Source organism: Lissotriton helveticus, chromosome 10 (assembly GCF_964261635.1).
Source record: "Lissotriton helveticus chromosome 10, aLisHel1.1, whole genome shotgun sequence".
NCBI lineage: Eukaryota > Metazoa > Chordata > Amphibia > Caudata > Salamandridae > Lissotriton > Lissotriton helveticus.
Genome location: NC_136071.1, coordinates 325,708,898 through 325,734,411, shown reverse-complemented (window position 1 = coordinate 325,734,411; position 25,514 = coordinate 325,708,898). Strand labels below are relative to the sequence as shown.

The 25,514-nt window shown below is 44.1% G+C and overlaps 1 protein-coding gene across 3 annotated transcripts in view; it reads right to left on the bottom strand.

Annotated features, from left to right (window-relative positions):
• Nucleotides 1-25,514, bottom strand: part of ALS2CL (ALS2 C-terminal like) — a 645,425-nt gene that overhangs the window by 180,002 nt on the left and 439,909 nt on the right. For all 3 annotated transcript variants that reach the window (XR_013601601.1, XM_078662475.1, XM_078662474.1), the window contains exons 12-15: nt 9,561-9,626; nt 7,906-8,004; nt 2,278-2,439; nt 378-489 (exon numbers count right to left, since the gene is read on the bottom strand). Coding sequence is in view for 2 of the 3 variants with exons in the window: in XM_078662475.1 (XP_078518601.1) it covers nt 378-489; nt 2,278-2,439; nt 7,906-8,004; nt 9,561-9,626 (439 nt within the window). In the remaining variant the exon portion in view is untranslated. The remainder of the gene's footprint in view (nt 1-377; nt 490-2,277; nt 2,440-7,905; nt 8,005-9,560; nt 9,627-25,514) is intronic.

The window sequence follows — 25,514 nt, the reverse complement described above, 5'->3', positions numbered from 1 at the left end:
AACAATCAGGTACTCTGGTACAGAGTACTTCCACTTCTATTTTTCCATTTCAAGCACTGCCTATAAGGTATAAAGATTAATGAACATTTGTAGGTGAGATACAATGAAGCACGTGCAGATTGACCCACTCAAAATTTTAAAATATAGGTCCAATGTCTGGTTGCACAATGGATACATGCTGTTGAAAAAAGTACGTAATTTTCAGTTGTCTCATTTATTTAATAGTAAATCTGCCATCCTTTCATCTGGTTCAATGTATCGGAGTCTGACGGGTCAGAATCATCCTCCATGTTTGACCAGTAACACCCATATTGAACCTTTGTTTATACGTATAGTTTGAAAAACATGATTTCTGGTCTTTTTTAAAGATTGCTTACCAACATCTTGTTCATATGGAAGTATCCTTGGTAGCAAGCGCCGGACTGCATTACCATGATGCCTGGACCGTGCCTGTTGTCATCCTGCCACATTCCAATATATCTTTCTCCCCTAAAATGATAAATAATATTCACACTCTGTGTAACAATCGCCCTGAGTAAATTGTTTTTTAGTGTCTGACTAAAGCATAATACTTACATCCCTTATTTTAATACCCCATAAAGCATATCTATGACATGACCTGACTAGTCACCATATAAAGTTTTCTCCAAACTACATAAAGCACTCTCCAGTTGCTTCATCCCCACCGGAACAAGAAGAACAATCACCCAGGCCCTCGTCAGCAGCAGGATGGACTACGGAAATGCCCTCTACCCAGGAGCCTCGGTCAAACTCCTGAAATGACTTCAACGCATACAGAACGCCTCTGCACACCTGATCCTCGACATCCCTCTCCACAGCCACATCACACCCCACCTGAGAGACCTGCACTGGCTTCCCGTCAACAAGAGAAGAACCTTCAAGCTCCTCACCCACGCACACAAGGCACTCCACAACACCGGTCCAGCATACCTCAACAGACGACTCACCTTCTACACCCCGAACTGCCAGCTACGCTCAGCCGACCTCACTCTCGCCACCGTCCCCCGCATCCGAAGAGCGACCACCGGCGGCAAATCGTTCTCCCACCTCGCCGCCAAGACCTGGAACACCCTCCCCATCCTCCTGCGGCAGACCCAGGACCTACTAACCTTCAGGAGGCTACTCAAGACCAGGCTATTCGAGCAGTAGCAACACCCCCCCCAGCGCCTTGAGACCCCCACGGGTGAGTAGTGCGCTTTACAAATGCTCTGATTGATTGATTGACTGCAGGGACAAAATGTGTTCCTGCAACATTCAGCATGCCATGCGTGCTTTCACGGGTTGCTTTTACAAAAAAAAGTCTTTTGTTTGTCAACTTGACAATCAAGTGCTTATTTTAGTAAAAGCGCCCCATACAGCGCTTTCACTTTAATAGCAGTCATGGACCTTTCTTTAGACACGGCTCGTCTAAAGAAAAGGTCCTGGCCTCTATTAACGTGAACCCGCAGCATGGGTTGCTTGTAAATAACAATCATTTGCAAGTTAATAGGACTCGCATTTTACAAACTTTGACCATAGGTATTGTAAATGACAAAGCCTTTTATTATTGCAGGTTTTAAAAAAAACACATACATAAATGGCATTGTTATTTACAATGCCAATAGGTCAAAAACTCGCAATTGCTAGACCTCTTGCGTTGCAAATGCTTGTTAACATTTACTGAAAGGGCTCTTGATGATGGAATGTGGTACCTCAAGATTTTGCTCAGCCCTATCATTTTACAAAAGCGTACATTATTTTGGCAAGACCACATTAAGTGGAGACGGAGGCCTTGTAAAACGGGCTTTAAAACAGCACCCTTAAATATTAGAAACAAAACAAAATAACGGCAGCACTTGTGGATATCACTAGCATTCTTTATTTGATGTTTTAGCACAGATGGCCAGCACAAAAACTCCTCCAAAACTCGTGCCGCCTGCATATTTCCTTGTTACATTTTCACTTGCAAGACCATGACATTTTTGAGAAATTTCATTTAATATCATTAAATCTTTACAAAATATTGTAACTTTTCGTGAACCAAAATGTTGCCATTTCCACAGTCCTAGACACCGTCAAAGGAAATAGAGCATCTGTCCATTGCCATTTTAATGACACAAAAGTAAATCCCCAGACATTTTCTAACACCATTTTTTAGTAACTTGGGTGCAAGAAAGTACATAAATGCGATATGTATTTTTAAGCCTACCGTTTCTGCTCTCGAGCTAAGCATCTGGATGGTTGCTTTTCTCTGTAAAAGGCTTCACTCTGCATTACCTTTCACTGTTGTCGAGCACTCCATAGCCCTTTCTCTTGTCGCTGTCCCAGTGCCCGGTATACTTGAATGGGTGTTCATCTGTTACTGCTGTTTCTAGAACGCCAAACCCATGACGCAGGTTATCCTTGAAGTACCCCTTGTAGACCCGTTCATTGCTGTACCTGGGAGAAAAGATTCAATCACTACTTCAGGTAAACACTGTGCCCTTTCTCTTCACTCATGTGTAACATTTTCGAGCTTTAAAAAAGTTCCAGAAAGTGACACTCTTCAGGCAGCAGTATTCATGGAGCTCAGGTTTAGCAGAGGAAATGCAGGAGTTTCTGTAGTGCCCAAGTTTATAAAGGTTTACGAAAATATTTCATGGTCACCTGCTGTATGGAGAGGGATATTCGGGTGTGAAAAGGGATCCAAGGTGTGCTATGCCCTCGTGATACTCAAAAACATTCCATTCACACCAGTAAAGAAGCACACAAAAAGGCTCCACATATAAACTTAAATTTAAGAAAGCTGCCACCCCATTTTTTGAAAGAGGGTGTGAGAGAAAACCCTCTCATTGGGATAATATAATGGGGAGAATCGCACTGGCATCACCTGGACAGGTTAATGTCAACTGGCTTTAATTACTGAGTGGTGGGCTTCCTGTGTTCAAGCTAAGCCAAACATGGGGCATTGGCAGTGAGGCCACTCTTCACCCGCATAAGTTGTTTGTGGTCCCCCCCACAAGGATAACAAGATGAAGTATTTATTAGGCACAGCCAAAATCCACAAGATTGGGGATGACTTCCTGGGGCAATGCACAAATGCTAGCTTCAACCATTTGCATGCCAGTCCACCCGATAGTTTACCCGATAGGCCTACAGGCCATATACCTCAACACTCACCAACAGAATATGGTATCACTCATGATGCAGTGTAGGTTCCCAGCAAAAAATGGAGGCACTCACACTTTACTTAACTCTTAACAGTATCATCCTCTGCCATTGTTTTTTTTAAAACTTACATTAGGCATATAAGTAGACGCTGGATATGCATGAATAGTTAACTGTTCAGTAAGATGAGTGACCCTTCGTATACTTAAATTTGTGACTTCATCAGAAGGCCAACAGGCAAAGATGCACTTTAATGAAACACCATCCACCATTCACCAACATGCCACACATACAACCCACACGTCATTTTCGTTTCGAGATTTGATCAGGATGCCTTAACATTTTTTTTATTCCATCATAATTTGTCAAATTCTGTAAACTTCATGGGTGCAAAATCAGACACACCCTTTAGGCACAGACAAATGGTTCGAGGAGAAAATGTCTTGAAGATTACATTTTCTGCTTGAGTCAGCCCTTTGCTGGTATTACACATCAGTTTTGAACAGAACATGTAGTATGGCCTCCAATCTATCATCATTCAAGATATTGCGATGAGAAGTTTGTGAAATTTCATGTACTTTCAAGTAAATTTGGTAGTATGTTGAGAAAAAAACTTTTTAACAGCGATAATTCAGGTGTAGTGCATAACAAACAGAAGAACAATGTAAACAGTATTTGCATAGAAATCAATAGTACAAAAACATTTTAAATGATCAATTCTTTTTTGGAATAATTTTAAAGCACGTTTGGCAACCCAATAGTTTCGGTCCAGATCAATTACTAATTCCATATTAATTGGCATGGTTAACTGAATGACTGAAAGTCGGCTTCACTAAACCATGACTTAATTAATAATTTTAAAAGTGGTGGCACACATAAATGTAAACTCAATCAAATAATTCCATTTGTTCCATTTTATTCACAAATTTTGCTAGGGATTAAACGCTTGGGCTCCCCCTCATCGAGATACTGAGGGAGGCATATCTATGTTGCCAAAGATACAAAAATTTACTTTGGGCCTATTACGAGTCTGGCGGTCCTCGGACCACCCAGGCTCGTGGCTGGGAGGCGGTGCTGTCCTGGGACCTTCGACTCTGCCAAGGAATTGCCCTTCCCTAGCGGTGGAGTGGCGGGGGTGAGGCAGTAATATACTTGGCAGGACCGCTGCGGTCCCGCCAAGCATATTACAACTTTCCTCCCTGCCACTGATTTCCTGGAGGTCTTTCCTCCATGAAAACAGTGGCAGTGAGGAAAGAAGGGAGGCACTACAGGGCACCCTTGTGCCTGACTCCATTTGGATGCAAATACGGGGGCACAACATGTGCCCCCCCTGTGTGCATGCACCCCCATTTCCAGCACAGCATGGACTTCACAGTCCATGCCGTGCCGGAACTCCCTTTGACGTGCCCATTGCGGTGCATATTCCATAGGCACTGCCGTGAGAACACCAAAGAAATCGCCCGTGAGTGACTAAAAAAGTCATAATACGGTGGGTGGTTCTCTCGTGGGTTTGTTGGTGTGGCGGTGCCGTCGCCACATGGATAAACTCTTAATTGGGCCCTATGTAGTGACAAATAGGTGAAAATGGAAGGTGAATGTGCTTGTGGGCTACTGTAATAAGATTTTTTTTGTGATATTAAACATTTCTATTGTCTCCTGAATTGTTTCGCAAAATATAGCTCTACAGGAAGGCAAATTGATGACTTATTGTTATTGAAAAAAATAAATGTTAACTCTTCACAGATTTAGGGCCTTTTAGGACTTTGGTGGTCCTCCAGCAGCGCCACCATCGTGCCGTCTGCTGAAGGACCCCCAAGACTGTGGTGCGACCTCCCACTGGATTACTGGATTCGGACTGTAATCCATTACAAGCGGGTGATGCAGCATCGGTCTGACGGCGGTGGTCTGTTAGGCTCATGGGAGAGCCTATCATGCAGCCTGCCGCCGTGAGAGCACCGACTGCACGTTCCTGCATGATGCCACACATTGCAGGAACTGGGTGTGCAAATCCAGGGGGTCATAACGGGTGCCACCCTGCATGCAGCCCCCAGGAGCTGCAGGAGTTGTCTCTCTGACCCCTTTTCATGGCGGGCTCACTGCCATGGAAGGGGTGGTGGAAAGCCAACTCATAATATGCTCAGTGGTGCCGCTGCTGTACCACCAGCATGGTGTTGCACCCTGACCGCTGTGCGACCAGTGCATGATCCTGTAATCCCCGGCAGGCTAAGCAGTCCTGTGTGGTCCGACCTCCACACTCTTAATACTGTGGGCCGTCCCACAGTGTGACGGTGGTCAGACCGCCATTGCAAGTACGGCAGTCCTCACATTAGCATCTTCCTGAACACCTAACTATTTATGCATGAAATAAGGGCCATAATGTAAACATGTGTTAGAAATTGATGTATTAATTCAGCAAGCGCATACCCTACCAATCTCATAACACTATCTGGTTATTGTGAAGGAAAAACCATAATAAAATTCTCAAATTAATTAGCAAGAAAACTTGAATAGGCAAAGACACCATTAGGAGCTAAAGCAGATAAGAGGAATCTGTGGTATGAATCTTTAATGTTTTGAGGCAAAAAGAACCAAGAAACAAGAAAGCGCCAATGATAAGTCACAGCATGCAGTGACCTTGTCATGATTTTAAATTGGCCAGAGTGCAACAGAGGTTAAGTGGGCCAAGTGGGTCACACCTGTCACAGGTTGTACCTTCCGACTTAATATATTTATTTACTATCTGAGTCCGGAAGCTGTGCAAGGCAAGAAGCTGAAGCCACCAAGAGTCCCTTGCAGTTGGATACTTCAGTGTTGAACTCCCAATGAAGACTTCAAACAAAACAAATTATATTGGAGTCATCAAGTGTCCTTCACCACTGGGGTAGATTTGATGCCTTTTACCGGTACAAGATTTTACCTATTGAATTAGGCACTTTTTATCCTCAAAACCCTTCACTGTGGCACGGCTGGAGGCTACCACTTGCAGAGGGCTCCACAAGACTTCCCTAGGAGAGACTGCTTAAGTCTTTTCCTTTGGGCAAAAAAGTATGAGTTTGACAAACCGGATATCTTGCCACCAATGGTGTGATTTCCCTGTGGAAGGCTCAGCACACTGTTCCATTTCTCTGGGCTGTCTTATATGGCCCAGGCTGTTTCCTGCAGGGTTCTGTCCACACTTGCCAGCTGGGCCTTCTTTGAGTCACACGTCCTTTTGCATTATATGCACCTTCAGCAATAAAGAAGAGGCCTATCACCTTACCCATGGACAGCAGGTCCAGTTACTGGAAACCAGCAGGTGTCAGGAGTCCTTGGGGCTTTTTTCTACTGCTGGTCAGGCACATCCTCCTTCCTTTTCCAAGATATTTTCTTCTCAAGGCATGGGATATTCTAAGCATGTGATTGTGAGATGACAGCCTTTTCCTATGCACTAGCCAGTGATTAGAGGACTCCCTATGCCCAATCCTTGCTATTTTCGTACAGAATTACCAACTCTTTTTTACAGCAGTTCCTTTCTATGTGTGCTGCATATCCTTCCAGAATTCCTCAACCAGTATGAACTGGCCATTTTCCAGATTCAACGGTCTTGTACCTCCACTAAGTCCCTCCCATATAGAGATGAGCTGTCTTCCAGTCTTCCAGTACTAGAAATGGTTTTCTCTCCTGTTGGGGACACAAACAGAAAGTCTAGAGTGGGTCTGGGAATCAGTGGTTGAAGTTCTTGACAGCCCAATTTGGAATCTCCACTTCAAAGGAAGAGCTGTGAGAGTCCCTTTGTGTTGTGAGCAGTTCCTTTTCTCCTGCCAGGTGGCTAATTCCTAGTTAGTGGCCACCGTTAAGACCACTCCTGCCAGCCTACTGCCAAGGCCAAACTATTGTCTTTCAGGGATATAAAGCTTTACCTACACAATGAAAAACAGATTTTTTTTTGGGGGGGGGGGGCTGTTCACTCTCAGGGCATACTTCCCCTAATATCTAGCATGCCCCTTTAAGATGACAATGCAAACTTTAGGGGTAGCTTAGCTAACCTATACGAGTAGGCTTTTCTACATGGCAAAGGCCCTTTTTTCTATCCATGTGTCACTGCAGTATTCTGAAACACAAATTAGAATGCTGGGGCACTGTTTTGCAGTGGCATACACAAAGAATTCTAAAGCTAACTAAAACAGAGAGTAAACGTTGGGGGAAATCAAGAGAAATCATTTTCTTTCTTAGAGGTTGGAAGGGAGAAAATAAAGATTCATGCTACCACTCTAATGTTTTGTGGTTCATAGTGTTAAAAATGCTGGTTTGAGTACATGCTGTTTAAGTTTGTGAATAACATGCATGTAATACCAACACAGGAGATTTAAATTCCGGGAGTGGTGATTCAAGCTTTCTGTTTATTGAGGTGATAAAATGGCAAACAGTTAGTCAGGGAAAAATACTATTTTTACTGCTGTAGTGTCAAGGGACAGTTAATTTGATGGTGTGCTAGATCATTTCAATGTTCTAGTTTCCAAACGCTTTGAAGTTCGACCTTCTGACTAATTTGGGTATCTGTTTTTCATTTCACTATATCTATTTATACAACCTAGGATTATTACTATATTCAAGAACGGTGATATAGCAGAGAGAAGGTCTGTTTTTATAAATTGGATTAACGTTGCTGATGTAATGGATAATGCTTAAAAAATTCAAAGTGTCGTATCAAAATATCATTCACAACTAAGCCATTTCACAAGAGTATTTTTAAAAAAAATATTTAGCATTGTTACTTACTCACAGATTCCATATCCTTCCATTTTTCCTTCTCTCCAGTGGCATTTGTAGCAATCATATCCATCTTCAGAGGAGGAAGGAACAAGGCATATTCCAAACCTATGAATCAAAGAGATTAATGCTCTCTAACTTTGATGTATAACACAATGCTTTGCATTTGGAAATCATAATCATATTTGTGGTGCTACCAACTCAGGTGATTATATATTTAGTAGGACTGAGAATATGTGTTGTTCCCAAATGGACATTGTGAAAAGATTAAAGCCATCAGTATGATGTTCCTGGTAATGCAGATGGGGTTGGTAACAGTAGTTACTGGCTTCATCAGAATTACAAGACCTGATGTAACTCTGTGGATGTGGTGTCTTTCACCATAGCTCTCTCGGAAAAATACCAGGGGGAAATGAGCCATCAATAGGTGAATAGCAAATCAGTATTTCTGATTCCCCTATATTTATCCGTCCTTCAGGGTCCCACATTCAAGGCCTGGAAACTCTGCCCCTTGCTGCCCCTTTTGTCTATAACTCTAGGGGCAGAGTTACTGGGTATACTTCGAGATATGAAAAAAAGGAACTAAATCAGCTGAACAACGATCTAAGCTTGGAATAGCTCCTTTTTCCAAAATCAACGGTATAAAGTGAGTGGTACAGGTTCTTTTTTAAAGAGAGAATAATGTATTTGGTGCAAAGAAAAATAAAGAAAGTAGAATGGGCTGATACTGAAGCCATGAAAGCTTAAACAATTAGATATTACTTGTTTAGTTAGGGTTGACAAAGTCACTACCTTGTTACTATAATTCTCAAACCCTCATATATTTCTATATAGTACTCTGTGATGCTGCAAACTGATAGGGCTTCCCAGGGGTTAGGGGAGGACAATGTACATTTACACATTGGTTTACTAAAAAGTTCAAGTGAAGTGCAAACTTATCATTTTAAAACTTGTACTCTCTTTAAATTCTATATGTTATTAATGGAGAGGAAAGGTTGCCTAGTTCCTAATTGGATGACTTCAGGGTTCATATTTTGTACCTTATAATAGTGACTACATCACTTATTTTTTAAATTCTGGGCAAATTACTTCTTCATATGCTTTAAATTGTAAAGTGATATAAACAAATATGTGACTGTCACCTGTAGAGTATGCTGTTTATCACTATTCCTACTAAATACACCTCTTACTAATCCCATTTGTATTTTCGTAATATGGTTTCTACCAGACCGCACACAGCAATCTCTCTCTATCTAACTGTACATCCGTCACCTGGGTGTCAAAATCCCCCAAAAATGGCGAGAGCTCCCCAACGTGACAACAAGAAATATGTAAACCATTTAAATATATGGAAGATACCAACACTGGAGAACTGTGATTATGGATACAAATCCTTTTCCTTATTAGTGGACTAAGATCTAGGGGAAGTCAAATGTCCTTTGCAAGTAGTTGTCATTCCAGGTTTCTTTCCTCATGTTGTTATTTGTAGATGTGCTTTCCTCACTATAAATCATAGACTACAGGTAATAAGTGGTAAAAAATGGTTTGGATTATCTGATTGTATTTGCCATGGGACTAATTCAGAGCTCCTTTGAGTATAAAGCTATTTTCACCACATACGTTTGATAGAGAAAAAGGAAAACACGGGTTCTAAATCTTCTTACCCATCTTCCTTTCCCATCTTGAAGTCACCAACATGATTTCGCCCATCAGGCCACTTCAGTGTGCCCCTAGTGTAAAAATATGCCAAAGACAGTCAGAAAATTAAAGATTCTAACAGCCTTGCTGTGTTTTCAATTTTCGATTTACGAAGTCCATTGGAAAATCTCTTCCAAATTATAAAGTACAGTGGAAATGAGTGAAACATTTATGAACATTCCCCACATCAGAAGAAAACTAGAAGGCATATTCATTAGATAAATACAAAGTACATGTTCCATGATGTAATTCCTAGGTAAAAGAGGGGAACTATATTAAGCATTTAGTTATAAAAGTTGATTAGGAATAAGGAGCAAAGCAGGTCTGTATGTTTCACTTGAAGTGTGTTTCTTACACAATGAGTTGGCAACTGAAAGTACTTCTGAAACTGAAAATGACCCCATGGAGTCTAAATTTACCCATTCTGGTGAACCTTTATAACAAAAAGAAAGGGGTACAAGACGCCCCTAAAAACAAAAATCTCAACACTATTTTGAAACAGTAAAAGTTTTATTCTTCCACTTTTTTCTTTAAAACCGTACTATTGTAATAAGAAAGAATGGTCTTTGAGCAATGTCCATTAAATGTAATTGATGTTCCATAAAAAGGCAATTTAAAGTTACACAAAGTTATACACATCTTTGGTGAACTGCAAGGCAGTGTCGTTTGCTGTGTCTGACAGACTGGAGGAAGTCTGTGTGCTGAAACCTGTTCATACCTGATTTAAAAACCACACTTCCAGTCTGAATTCCTGGCCAAATACCATGGTTTGTTGAAATCTTTCTGCCGGTATTGGTTTCAGGACTGGAATGAGGGCCACTTGTTGAAGTGAAAAAAAATATATATTTTTTACTTCTTTATTAGGTTTTACAACAACATAGGAAATAGAAGCAACCAATGTACCTTCTGGCATGAGTTGCCTAATAAGCATTCAAATTAGTTACATAGACATGTAAGAAAACTTGAAGCTACCCGGCCACAAGATATAGTGTATGAATTTGCCTCTTTTTACAAATCTCTCTACACACATGGGACACAAATAGATTCAGAAATGTTGACTGACTTTCTTTCAAAGGTAGATCTCCCCCGTCTTTCTGAAGAGGGTAGAGTTTTTCTTGAGGGAGAGATTAATAAAGAAGGAATTTCTCATGCAATATCCAACTTACCTTATCATAAGGCCCCTGGGGAAGATGGTTTCCCATCCAAATGTTATTGATGGTCCTGGCATAATGTTATAGACTCTCTACATGCTGGATTTCAAGAAGTGGATCGTGACAAATCCTTGGGTCCTCGCTCTAACAAAGCAGCCGTACTCCCTAAACCCGTGAAAGACCCCTTGATTTGTGCCAGTTATCGTCCTATTTCACTTTTAAATTGTGATATTAAAATATTTGCCAGTATTCTAGCTTCCCGTCTCAAGAAGGTATACCTTCCCATATGCATCTAACTCAAGTAGGGTTTGTCCCAGGACATAAATACTATGAACTGCTAAAAACCTTTCACAAGATGCATTAGCCTTATCATTAGATGCCGAAAAGGCATTTGATCGTATTGAGTGGGAATACCTTTTCAAAGTATTAGACCATTATGGACTGGGGGATCAGTTCATAGCAAAAATATGGCTATTGTATGACAACCCTTCTGCCCAAGTAAACTGTGGAGGTTTTTTATCTGGTCCATTCCCAATCTGAAGAGGAACTCGCCGGGGGTGCCCTTTATCTACGATTTTATTCCTCTTAGCCATGGAACCTCTAGCAGCCACAATTCGCCAATCAGATGAAGTCAGGGGCATACATCTCTCTACAGGTGAATCCAAACTTTACTTGTATGCTGACTACATACTTTTTATTCTTACTAATCTCTCTTGCTCCCTGCCTTCTTTACTTCGAATCATGGACAACGTTTCCCCCTTCTCAGGTTATATAATAAATTGGGACAAAAGTGAAGCATTACCTATATCTGATGGAACCATGAAAGCAGCTAGACATAAATTCTCTTTTCATTGGCAGTCTTCACGCCTTAAATATCTGGGGATTCTGGTAAACAAAGGTATTGAAGATATAGTTACAGATAACCTGAATCCCCTAATTGCACAAATGCAGCGTGACTTTGAAAAATGAAAATCTTTAAGTCTCTCCATGTGGGGTAGAGTTTAAGCTGTTAAAATGGTCACTCTCCCATGAATCTTGTACACTTTAGGTATGCTTCCTCTTTACATTCACTTGTCCACATTACGACTTATAGACTCTAAGATAAAACCCGCTATATGGGGTTCAGCAAAACCTCACTTAGCAGTGGCAAAACTAAGACTTCATCACTTTTATGGGGGAATGAGTCACCCATCAATTGAACACTACGCTTTGGCATTACAAATCTCTCAATTATCATATATGCTGCTGGAAATTTCTGATGTTCCACAATGGGTTCACATAGAGTGACACCTCTTATCAACATACCCAGGTATTTCCGCCTTATATGTTACAGGAATTAGTGGCCAGAATCCCCCAAACCCAATTTTATCAGCTATGCACAAATCCTAGCAAAGGGCACATCAATTATTAGGCTTAAGTCCAAATATTCATGAAAAAGCACCTATATGGGATAACACCAGCGTTCGCATCAATAGAAAAACATTATCATGGCCCTTATGGAAGTCAGCAGGCTTTCAAACCCTAGATCTAATTTTTCATAATGGTGATTTTAAACTGTTTACACCATTAAGAGAAGAATTTGATCTTCCAATGCATCAATCCTCGATATATTCTCAGATTCAACATTGCTTGAAAAAGCATCTAGATCTGTCCCATGGGGTACTTTAAGACTCTCAAGTATTATCATATTTAATTACGTGGGGCAAACATAAAAGAGTGATATCTGGTCTTTATAAAACTCTTACACTACACATTTACTCTCAACCTCTTTCCCAGACACTACAGTTCAAATGGCAAGCTCGGTGTTAGAACTGGCTATTTCTGGTAGGCTAAGGCTGACGCCAAAGCCAGGCAGAAACCACCATTCTAGTCAGGGCAAGGGAGTCTCACGCCAAGATAACCCCTGCTCACCCCCTTGGTAGCTTGGCACGAGCAGTAAGGCTAAACTCGGAGGCAATGTGTAAAGCATTTGCGCCAGCACACAACAGCAACAACATCCTAGGCACACCACAAAAGGAACTCCACACAAGGTTATATGAAAATAACTTCTGTATTGTCAAAACACATCAGATAGAAATCACACATGTACATTGTGCCAACTGGCACGGGCAATATTCATAAGGGATTATGTACAGGACAGGGCCACATGGGCCACTGTCAGAATCAACGCTTTTAGAAATAGCACTTTGTAGATCATAGAAAATAAGATATAATATCACTGTAAGACAAATTAGCAAGAATAACACACAACCAGTAACTACTGGTAACAGGTAAGTACCACCTACGCAACCCTAACCACCTTAGGAGAATGTCACGCAGGGGACCAGGACCTCACTAGGACCACCTGTACTGGAAAGAACAACCACCTAAGAATAAACTACATTTAGGGGTGTAAGCAAGAACACATTACACATGATGCATCAAAAACACATTCAGAGGTGTAGGGAAAGAAAAACACATGATGCCTAAAACATTCAAAGGTGTAAGGAAAGAAAACACATGATGCATAGAAACACATTCAGAGGTGCAGGGAAGGAAAAACACATGATGCATAAAACAACACATTCAGAGGTGTAAAATCAAGGAAGACACATGATGCATAAAAACATTCAGAGGTGCCAGAACCTAACTCAATGGCGCAAAAACACATGATGCCCAAAAACATTCAGAGGTGTAAGATCAAGGTGCGTAATCATATTAAATGCATTACATTTCCTAGCACCACATCACATTGCGCAAAACTCACATTAGGCAATTACCATCACATAGATAATCACATTGCGCCTAAATAAAATCACATACCAGCCCCCATCTAATAAAGGTCCTAAAGAGCCCTGTGTCCAGAATGTCAGGGCGCGCTGCCATGCAGCGCCAGTCAGGGGTGCGCCACTGGCGCAAAACCTAAACGTTGCAGGTGCCCATTACTTGCTGGGCACCTGGGAACATCCCAAGACCTAAACGGTGCAGCTGCCCACTAATTGCTGGGCAGCTGGGAAGCAGAACTGCGGCAGGGCTCTCACTAGCCTTCAGGGACCAAAACTGCGCCAACTGGGAGCCTTCTAGGCTCTGCACAAAACCAATGTCCCCCTGAGCCTCTCTGGGCTCAAGCAAAAGTGGCACCAACGTTGGAGTCCCCCCCCCCCTGGGGACTTGCAATCACTGAATGTCCCCAAGAGCCTCGTGGGCTCTAAACAAATTGCCCCTGCAATGTAGGAGCCATGCTCAGGGGGCTCGAAACTCCAGTGGTACCCAGGAGCCTCTCGGGGCTCATCAACAATATGCCCCCTGCACCCCTCGGGACGCGAGCGAAAGGTGGGGCAAGGAAGGAGCGGCCCGCTGCCTTCGGGGCCGCTCTACTAATGAATAAAGATGCCCCCTTCGTCGGAAGAGCCTAGACAGGCTCTGAAAGCCACTGCGGCCTGGTTGGAGCCCCCCCTCTGGGGGACTCAAGAATGGTAAGATGACTCGGAGCCCTAGAGGACTCTGCCTCTCTGCGAGCTCCCTCCCGCCCCGTCACTCACCGGCTTCTGGAGGCTGGGGCGGCAGGTCCTCCTCGGAGCTGCAGCGGGGCAGGCACGGCACTGTGCCTCGCGCCCCTCCTCTCCTTCCTGTGGGCGGTCCGGGGCTCTCCATTGCTGCCGCGGGCCTCTTCTCTCTTCTTCTCCGGGGCTCCCTCAGCACAGGGGAGCCCCGCTACAGGACGCCACACCTCCGGTCTCCCTCCATCGCATGGGAGACCGGCCACGAACAACCAAGGCTTCTGCCTACGCCACACAGCTCATGGGCCACGAGGAGGCGGGGTAGGCTCCCGACCTCCTCTCTCCACCACTTCCGGTTGTCTCTGTCGTCCCGACCCCGGCCTGCCTGACTTCCGGTTCGGGCGCCGGGCGGCGGCAGGGACGATCTCGGGGGAAAAAGCCGAGTGGGCACCGGCCATGGGAAATAAAGCGCTTCCAAGCGCTAAGGAAAATGATCAGAGCACTACCAGCGCTATAATCAGAAATAAAGCGCTCCTAAGTGCTATTGTCCCAGTGAAGCGCTCACAGGCGCTAAAGAGAAGAAACACAGCGCTCCCAGCGCTAGAAGGACAATAAAGCGCTCTCTCAGCGCTAGATGCAAATAAAGGGCTCCCTCAGTGCTACAGGAACAAGTCCAGCAAAGTCCTTAAGGAGTCCAGGACCTCAGCAGTCCAGGACATAAGGTGGAGCACAGCAGCTCCCAGAGAAGGAACGTCCATCAGGTGTCCAGGGGCTGGGCAGGGCTCAGGGAGGCAAGCCTTCCCCTGAGCCCAAGCAGCAGCACGCCCCTGGCAGGATTCAAGTCATAAACAAGAACAATTTGGAAAGGGACACAGCCCCTTTTTATACTATAAAATCCTTTGTCTAAAGGGTGCAGGCAGTGTGAGAACCAGCTAGAACTGGTTATAGGGAATTCCTTTCAGTATCAGGGACAGAGGTGACAGTCGCCCAGCGGGGAGGTGGAGCCAGCATTGAGGCCAGGGAGGCACAGCCCTGTTCACTCCCAGGTGCTATCTCCTCCCACTCCCCTGGCAGCAGATGCAGCCTTTCATCCACGGGCTGACTCAGACAACCTCCTGGGGCTCCCCAGCCCCTGTCACCATCAACCCAGACAGTCAATCCACAAGCAGGCCCAGGCACTCCTGGAGCCACGCGCCAGCCAATCACGTGCCAGCAGGCTCACTACACACGCACACCCATGTCCAGAAGTGGCTCTTCCACACTAGACACACTCATGCCACATACATCATTACGCAGCATTTAATCTCACGAGTTCGTACATACCAAACTCGACCCTGCACTCCCCACACATCAGGAACTACCATGGGCATACATATTCCCCATTCATTCCTATGGAGGGGCAGGTCACTCATCACACATACACAGAGAGCTCACGCACTTTACACTGTACCACAGTGAAAAAGTGCGCAGAGGCCTAAAATCACTAACACCAGGTCACATAAACAGGCTAGGAAAAAGCAAAAAGTTTCGGGGTGAACCTGCCAAAAAGGGCCAGGTCCAACACTCGGCTTTCAATGTCCTATACTGCAAGGGAATGGGAGGAGCAGATAGAAGAATTAGACAAGGGAGCTCATGAAGCTAGATTAAAATTCTGCCTCTTCAAAATCCTGCATTACTGGCATTGGTCTCCAGTAAAACTGCGGAAAGCTGGAGATGCTCTAACACCAGTTGCGACACAACTCATATTATATGCGAATGTCCAATGATACAACCTGTATGGATATATGTGGGTAACATTTTACACACAACAATGCCTATAAGCCTTCCATTAATCTAGCAATATTCGTCTCCATGACTCACTACTTTCTCCAAAGATCTCTAAACCACAACGCCGTCTTTTCCATACAGCACTGGCCACGGAAAAAATATGCATATTACAACATTGGAAATCTTCACCCCCCCCCCCTTCACAAGAACAATGGTTGACAACGATGATACACACAGCCTCGCATGAGAGAATAATTTAGAATCTTCAAAATCAGACTGACATGTTTCTTCAAGTCTGGTCACCTTTCTTGAATATGAAGAGTGATTCTGATATTGATAATCATACTTCCACAGCAAATACTCCTATCCCTTGATCTAACATTGTCTTCTTTAGAATTATTATTTTTCCCATCCTCCTTGGCTCCCCTTTCCCTTTAACTCTATTTAATTCCATCTTATTATATCTTATAATATTTCACCCCTTTTCTATTCTTTTTTTATCCTACTTTACTCCACTATCTATATAACATATTGTATTTTAACTCATTTATTCTATTAATATGATTATCTTTATTTTATTTCATCACTACAATGTATTTATCCAAGAATCTTAAAATGATTTATCATATCATACTATTGTTTGATTATAACTATAATGGTTCAATTTATGTATTTATTAAATTATATAGTAATTTACTTCTTACTTCTATGCACTTGTTCTTCTTCTTTATTTTATACTCTTCTCAACTATTTACCAGCTATTTATTTATTTATATATTTCATTTTGTTACAAATAGTATTCTCTACATGTATTTGCTCTTCTAATTTTAATGTAGCTACTTATCCATTATGAAATATTAGATGTTATTACTATTATTGTGATTACATTTTACAAACTGTTAATAAAAAATGACAACACAAGAAAACTTGAAGCTGTTATAGGACTTCTGTTTAAATATTGACTCTACTCATGAAGGGGGAGCAGCAGAGGGCAGGTGAATTTTAGCGGCATACAGTTGCAAAGGTGTCAACGAGGGGTGAAGTAGAGAACTAGTGAGAAATTGGAGCAACAACGGAAGAGGGCGGCGGCAGGCATCCTCAATTGGAGGAAGAGACGTGTGAATGTCTCAGCTAAGCATTGAGCACCAAGCCTAGTCTTCAAGCCCAGGTGCCACTACATCGTAAACCACCAAACTGCCTATACTGCCATCCTCTTGTTCCTACCCTCCCACAATGCTGCAAACTCAGCCATCCGCCCAGGGAGGCCAGGGGAGCATTTCAGCTCTTACTGGCTTTTGTTGGCGGGCGCAGCAGCGGGAGGTAGGAGACAGGATTTAAATGGAGACCGCACTGCCTGCTACTTTGCTTACAGCAAATTTCCCCTGAATTCACACTACGTGTCCCCCCACCGAGTCTAGGTACATCAGTCGTGCCTTGGAGAAAGCAGCACAGCACAACGCAGCCCGATAAGGAGAAAGGGGAGAGGGCACTTGAATGTACTAATGAGTGACTTCCTGGCACCTGCTCAGTGACCGCTGACCAACCAGTGAGACCTGCCCATTCAGGGGAGCAGCCAAGGTGACGGAGAAGTTATTTGGAATCTCAGTGCTAAAGGTACAGCCCCGAGTTTGCGGATGTGGTACAGCTAGTTGGGCTGGGTGTGGCTTGTGTCTGGGCATGCTCTCCACAACTACAACCAATTGCAAACTCTCTGAAAAGGGGGCATGAACAACTGCAGACACTCGCCCCCAGTCACAGATCTGGGTTGAATCCATCATCGTTCTTTAGCTCACTTCGCCACCCCAGTTCGGAACACAGCTATATGCAAATCAGTCTTGACCCTGTGCCTCATAGGAACAGTCCAGCCCGAACTGCCAAGCCATGTCTTCCCTGGACTGGAAACAAGCAACCTGGGACCGTTTTTGGGCTAACCGTCCTCATCAGCTAGGCTAGCTTGAATCCAGTGGCAAAGTGAGCAAGAGACCCACGTCTGGGAATACCCTGACAACTCAGGGCGAACAAAGCAAACACAAGGAGATGATGGACGGAGCGCTGAAACTTTTCAGACACTCACCCCCAGTCACAGATCTGGGTTGAATCCATCATTGTTCTTTAGCTCACTTCGCCACCCGAGTTCAGACACAGCTATATGCAAATCAGTCTTGACCCTGTGCCTCATGGGACAGTCAGCCCGAACTCCTTATGTTTGCTTTAGGCACCACCCACCAGCCTTATCTGCTTTCTGCTGGAAGACCTAATAAGGGACACGACTACAGCCAAAGGAGTGGGTAACTCACCCCGGGACATCAAACCAAATCAGCAACCTGAACAATACTGCAATTTTTGAAAAGATAAAATCCAGCCAATAACTGTCAGAGTTCTCTCTTGAATCTCCTCCCCCAAACAAGCTCTCTGGCCATGCAGCAAAGGAGGAAGTCTCTAATAAAGCTCTTAGAAGGAACAGATGTAGCGCCGACTACATCATGCAGTCAGGCCATGAAAAGGTACTGCATATGCAGACAAAAAAGTTGAAAAAACTTCAACCTCTACTATCGGCAAACAGCGCCACGGCTAAACCAGCAAGTGAAAATCAGTTGCTAATTTCATCTGTAACATGCTGGCTAGGAGAAATCAATAAAAATTTCAAAAAAGGTGACTTCCTAAATTACCCAGTCAGAGTAATTTTTGCCACTCCATGTCACTCGAAGTCTCTCCCAGATCCAATTTCACCAACAAAAAGCAATAGTAGATCTCCACAAACTTCCAATTCAAATTCAAAACCTCAGGAGGCCCCCTTTGCCCCTTCCCTAAGATCGAGCCAGAGGCTAGCAAAGAGTCTGCCTGAAGCCCAATTAGTGACCTGGAGCTTCTATCACTGGGATCTTTGTGGCCACGACTCTCCCCAGAACAAAAGTCACCCCAGACATCTTCTAGATTCCTATTAACAAAACTAGCACCACTCCCATTTGAAGTAATAGTGGAAATGAAAAAAGGGCAAAGCAACTTGGACACTAGCTTAACATACCAGCAAGTACCTGATCTAATAGAACCCCAACAAATGACTCAGGCCCTCTCAAGGCGCAGCTCGCCAACTTCCCCAAAAAGTCGAAAAGTACAGAAGAAGCAACCTGTGTGTTAGAAATGGGGCTATGGTTTGCAACTTTTTCCAAATAGGGACCCTTGCTTCTAATCAGGGAAAGGGGGATACACTCCTAATATAACCCCTGCTCACCCCCTTGGTAGCTTAGCACGAGCAGACAGGCTTATCTCAGAGGCAGTGTGTAAAGCATTTGTGAACACATACAGTAATACAGTGAAAATACTACAAATGGGACACCACACCAGTTTAGAAAAATAAGTAATCTTTATCTAGATTTAACACAAGATCAAATGACAAAAATCCACAATACAATATCAAGAATATGACTTTAAAATGGTAGAAATAGCTTAGTTCAGTGCATATGGTAAATGAAACACTTTATTCTCAAAGTCTCTCGCAGGGAAGGTGATGCGTAATTCCTTACACTCAGGGGAGTGGATGCATTGGTTCCTTACTGCAGCGCAGGGGAGGTGATGCGTGGCTTCCTTACTGTGTGGGGAGTTGATGCATCGGTATCTTACTACTTCCCAGTACGATGCGACAAGATGGCGCCTCAATACGAAGCGACGATCTGGTGCAATGTGACAAGATGGCTTCTTTGAGGCGATATGACAAATTGGATGCGATGCGTACACGCCCGGCAGCAGTGGGGCGGACTCAGTGATTTCTTGAGCCCCGACAGGCCCTGCGACACACCTCTCCGGTGATGCGACGGCAACGTCTATGGTGGCGACACACTTCTCCAGCGATGTGACACGCTTCTTCGGCGATGCATCGGCAAACAGCTGCGGCACACTTCTTCAGCGATGTGATGGTAAAAGCTGCGGCGGTAACACGCTTCTTTCTTGTTGCATCGCGTTTCCAGCTCCCAGCGACACGCAATCTCTAGAGGTCCTAAAAAAAGCAGCAGGCACCTCTCTGCAGGTAGAATTCCCAGCATGGTTAGGCAAGAAAATACCTACTTTCTAAAAGTGGTATTTTCAACCAAGGTTTTTCACCCATCACTGAGAAACTGCCCGCGCAACCCCGCTCCCCAATCTTTCCAAGGGACCCAGTAGGAGGTCATGGGCAATTTATAGGCCTAAAACCATTGCCCTGGGTCAATTAGTATTATAAAATGTTATATTCAAACTGCCCATTCTGGCCTATGGGCTCAGGTAGCCTTGCAATAGTGAAAACGAAATTGGTTGTAATTCACTATCAGGACATGCCACACACATCAGAGCATGTCCTACCTTTCACACACAATGTACCCTGCCCATAGGGGTGACTACCATGTAGGAAAGGGAAGGTTTAGGGAGTGGCAAGTGGGTGCACTTGCCAAGTGGACATGGTAGTCCCAGACTGCACACAGGCTCTGCAATGGCAGGCCTGAGCCACACTTTACAAGCCGCTTCTGTGGGTGGCACAATCAGTGCTGCAAGCCCACCAGTAGCATTTGATTTACAGGCCCTGGGCACACATGGTGCACTGTAATAGGGTCTGAACACTAAATCACATAAGTCAATCATGGACTCTCTCATCCATTACAATGATTTACAATGAGGAGCACTTCCACTTTGGCACTGAATAGCAGTGACAAAGTGCCCAAAGCATCTAAACCATCAAAAACATAGCAAAAACATAGGCGGCAACAGCAAAAAAATGGAAGGGAGACCCACACCAGATCTAACACTGGGGATTTCTCTCGAAGGCACAGTTCTCCTGCAACAACAGATCCAGAGATGGTTTGGGACAGCTTGCTTAGAACATCTAAACTGACTCTCAATGCTCTCATGCATCAGTCTAATAAAATGTATGTGCAATTAGATTTATTGAATCAAATGGCCATCTCAGTCTCCGGCATTAATCAAAAGCTGGCCGAATTAAATAACCAGATCAACCACGCGCAAGCATACATGGCTACGACCAGTATAGACTGTACCTATCCCCGAGGGTCAAAAAACTTGTGACAATCCCTGAGGCTTTAACCATAGAAAATATAAAAATAAGTCTCTGATTCCCTTGGCACAGCAATGACCCTCAATCATATGTGCAACAGTGTCCTCCAACGAGCACAGGTGAGTAACCAAAAGAGATCGAAGTGCACCCGAAAGACGGCTCACTCCCTCACATGGCAGTCTTAATGGAGGACAAAGACACTCTTTACCCAGCCATTGACACACATTGCACTGAAGATGCTAGCGAATACCAAATTAACTACCAAGTGCCCATAATGTCGATAAAACTGAGAAAGAAGTAACGTAAAGCAAAAACAAAAAAGTGTAAGCCCAGAAATTGCTCCAGGCATTAGAACAGCAAAGTTTGGGAACAATTAAACCATTACCGATGCAAAATCAACAAAGAACAACAACAAGAGCCGGCTAAAGGAGGTCAAACTCTTCCTGCTGTTTGATAAAACACTAGTAATACCAACTGGGGGGATGCCCATTGCAAGACCTTTCATCTCTGAAGACGTGCTAGCTAGCCCACCACCTCATAAAGGCCCAAGTACCCCTTCCAAACACACCCAGCGATACATGAGTCAGAGGGAGATGGTTCAACTACATCAAGCGAACCCGTTAAAAAATTGTAATCAGACCTGAGCCCTCAAATTTTAACAATGGTGAGGACGAATATAGCCTGTCATCCAGTCTGGTTAACGCTAACTTCAGGGAAACTCTGTACACAAAAGATCCCCTGAGTAACAGGTTAGCAATTCTAAGTGAAATTGGAAACACCACAATAGCCAGGCGACCAGCTGACCACCATTCCCTAGCACTCAATTCCTCTTTCAAAACTATTTTCACTCTGATAAGTCAGTCGAGAGGGAGACATGACATCCTTAACCAGGGCAATATTCTAAAGCTACTACAAGCAGAACTCTCACATGATAAGATAACCACAGCAGAAATAGAATCTATCAAATTTCTGGCTTCATTGGATGGCAAAAAACAGGAATCCACTCCTGTGACCTGGACAGAAAGCTTACGTGCAAAGATGGCTCTTCAGGAAAAGGAATTCTTCTTGGTCTGGGGTATTAAAATAACCATACCTCCCCCTTGAGCTTATCTAGCTCTAGTTTCACCTTCAAAGGCGACATCAAATGTAAATGACTCAGAAGTAACCAAACAAACATATTTGATTCTCAGGAATTTTGCTGAGAAATCTTCCACAATAGCATCTCCAGTCCACAATATCTCGACAAAAACACAAAATAAAGCTAAAGATAGGGTAGCTTGCAGCAGCCCTACGTAGCAATACCCACTCATTACACTGGAAAGACCATCAAAATAATAAATGTAATAAACCCCTAGCATCAAAACAGCTGGAAAGACTAAATATCTGCTCCTAGAATATCAGTGGTGTACAGACCAAAACTCAGAAAAAGAACCCTTAAACATCTTCTGAAAGGGAATCACTTAATTTGCTTGCAAGAGACATGGACTCTTTAACCATTTTCCATAGACAGCTTTGCTGGCTATTTTAGCCCTACAATCAAAGCAATGAAGTCAAGACTTCCAACGGTGGGCTTGGCCACCTTTGTAGCTGTGGCACTGCAGACCTATAGCTAATTGGTGGAATCAGAAGACTGAACTATCCTTATAATTAAACTCCAGAAGTGGCACCAAGAAATCAAGAACCTGCTCCTACTGATAAATCTATATAAATACAAACAGGCCCAGGAACAAGGACTTCAAGTATATCTAAACTTTCAAGCATCTTATTAGCTAGCCTGCAGGATCAACTGTCCCCAGGGGACTTTAATATGAATCTACTGAGTGTATTTCCTTGAGATGACCTAACATCAGCAGGACCAACTATGGCCTGTCCCCACTCAGTCTACAAGGGGCACAAGCAGGAGAGCTCATGACACCCAGCAATTGCATTAGTGAAAGATCTAGAATCCCAAGGCCTAAGAGTACTGAATGGAAGATACCAGCCAGACACACCACCGGAATGGTCCTATTATTCCTCAGTCTCCAGTTCCGCTATAGACTACACAGCTGCCATACTTCCCTTATCCCACGCAGTTACTTGATTTAAGATTGTCAAAACAACCAACACTGACCATGGGCAACAGAAGATAGAAATCACGTGCAAAACCGACTTCATCACAAAGCACCTTTTCTTCCGGGGGAGCTTGGTACAATTAATTATTGGAAACTCCGCTGGGCAGAATAGACCATAAAACATATTGAGGTCACAGCCCTAACACTAGCAAATCTCTGCTTCGGTAAGGATCATACTGTTCCTTACAGAAACATGGCTGACGCCTGATTCAGACGCTGACATAGTCCAAGCCCTTCCCCCAGGATTCGGTATCCAACTCCTTAACCGTCCCAAGGGCAGAGGCGGAGGCATCGCTGTCATCTCCAAGGACCCAATGCCATGCCGATTCCTTGACAGTCCACTGCTAGACTGTGAAAACGTTCACTTTACCCTACAAATCTCCCCTTGCTCCTCTCTATCTGGATTCCTTATTTACCGTCCCCCTGGTAGCATGGGAAAATTTGTTAACTCCCTCCTGGAATGCTCCTTGGTCACATCTAGCGCTCGGACCAACTTCCTCATTTTAGGGGACTTTAATGTCCATATAGAAGACAGCAGTGATAACACGGCCTCAGAACTGATTCAAGATTTGGCAGTCCACCAAATGCACCTTCAAAACTCCCTTCCCACCCACAACCGGGGGCACTTGCTCGACCCCATATTTTGTAATTTTCCGGACCTCGTGACCAGGCCCCCTATCCCTGTACCGTGGTCCGATCACCTACTTATTCCTTTCAGCTGGCGCACTTATGCCAAACCGCCGCAAACCCAAGCACCTGGTAGACCCTCTCGACCCTGGGCGAAACTGGACTATGACAAATGGAAACAAGCCCTCGAGGATACAGTCCCAACCCTTAGCTCATCCATTGACCTTGCTGATAGTGAATTTTCATCCTGGATCACCAATTCTCTAGACATAGCTCTCCCAAAAAAACCTCATCGTAAACCAAGGACTAAAGCAACCTCTCCATGGTTTACCCAGGAAATACGCATCTTAAAGAAAGCCTGCAAGAGAGCAGAAAGAGTTTGGAGGAAAGACTTTAATCCCATCAGCAAAAACAACTATAGACTGATGATTCTGAATTATAAAAAAGCTCTTAAAACGCACAAATCTCCTTTTATAGTGAAAAAATCAGTAACGCAACAAATTCATCAAGGGAGACGTTTCTAACCATGAAAAAACTTCTAAAACCCCCCACCCCTCCAGCTACGCGCGATCCATCAACTGAATACTGTAATGAGTTAGCCAACTTCTTCGACTCAAAAATACAAAAAATACTTAAAAAACTTCCGCCTCTTTCCCCGATAGACCCCTCCCTCCGTTCCTCCTCCCAACACCAGAACAGAGACAATGAACTAAGCAAGTTCCATCCTATCAACGCGGAAACCCTTGGTTCTCTACTAGAAGCCCTTAAAAGTGGATCACCTCATGACCCAGCCCCGGTGAGACATCTGAAGCAGGCTGCCCCGAGCATCCTACCACTCATGACCAACCTACTTAATGCCTCTTTTGAATCCGGAATCGTGCCCATAAGTTGGAAAAAAGCGGTGGTGAAGGCACTTATAAAAAAACCTAACCTCGACCCGGATAACTTGGCTAACTTTAGACCGATATCACTTCTTCCAGGCATTAGCAAACTGGCGGAAAAATACATCAACTCCCAGCTCTCTCAACACTTGGAGTCCAATGAGCTGCTAAAAACCTCTCAAACCGGTTTTCGCCCTGGCCAAGGAACAGAAACGGCGATGGTAGCGGTCGTCGAAGAAACTAGGAAAATCATCGATGCAGGAGGATCAGTGGCAGTGATCCTCCTGGACCTCAGTGCAGCATTCGACACCGTTAACCATAGCATTCTGGCCCAACGCCTGGAAAACCTCGCCATCACGGGGATGGCCCTCGAATGGCTAAAATCCTTTCTCCACAACCGCTCCTTTCAGGTGGCAGAGGGAGACAGCATTTCTAGGGAAACCCCGATACGTTGCGGAGTGCCTCAGGGCTCTTCATTGAGCCCTACACTCTTCAACGTATACATGGCACCTCTTGAACAAATTGTCGTCCCCTATGGCATTAAACTCCTGACCTACGCGGACGACACACAGCTGGTCGTTTCCCTTAGCCAGTCTGAATCTCCCACCATCGATCTATACTCCTGCCTGGAGAATATAGTCAGCTGGATGAGCGACTCCCACTTAAAGCTCAACGGGGACAAAACTGAGCTAATGGTATTGGGCAACCAGGCCCACTTTCGCTCAGAGTCTCTATGGCCTCCCAGTATGGGCCCACCACCAACCCCTAAAACTGATATCAAAAGCCTGGGGATCTGGCTGGATGACAAACTTACCCTCAATACGCAGGCTAAGAAAACCGCAGGTACATGCTTTGGCTTGCTC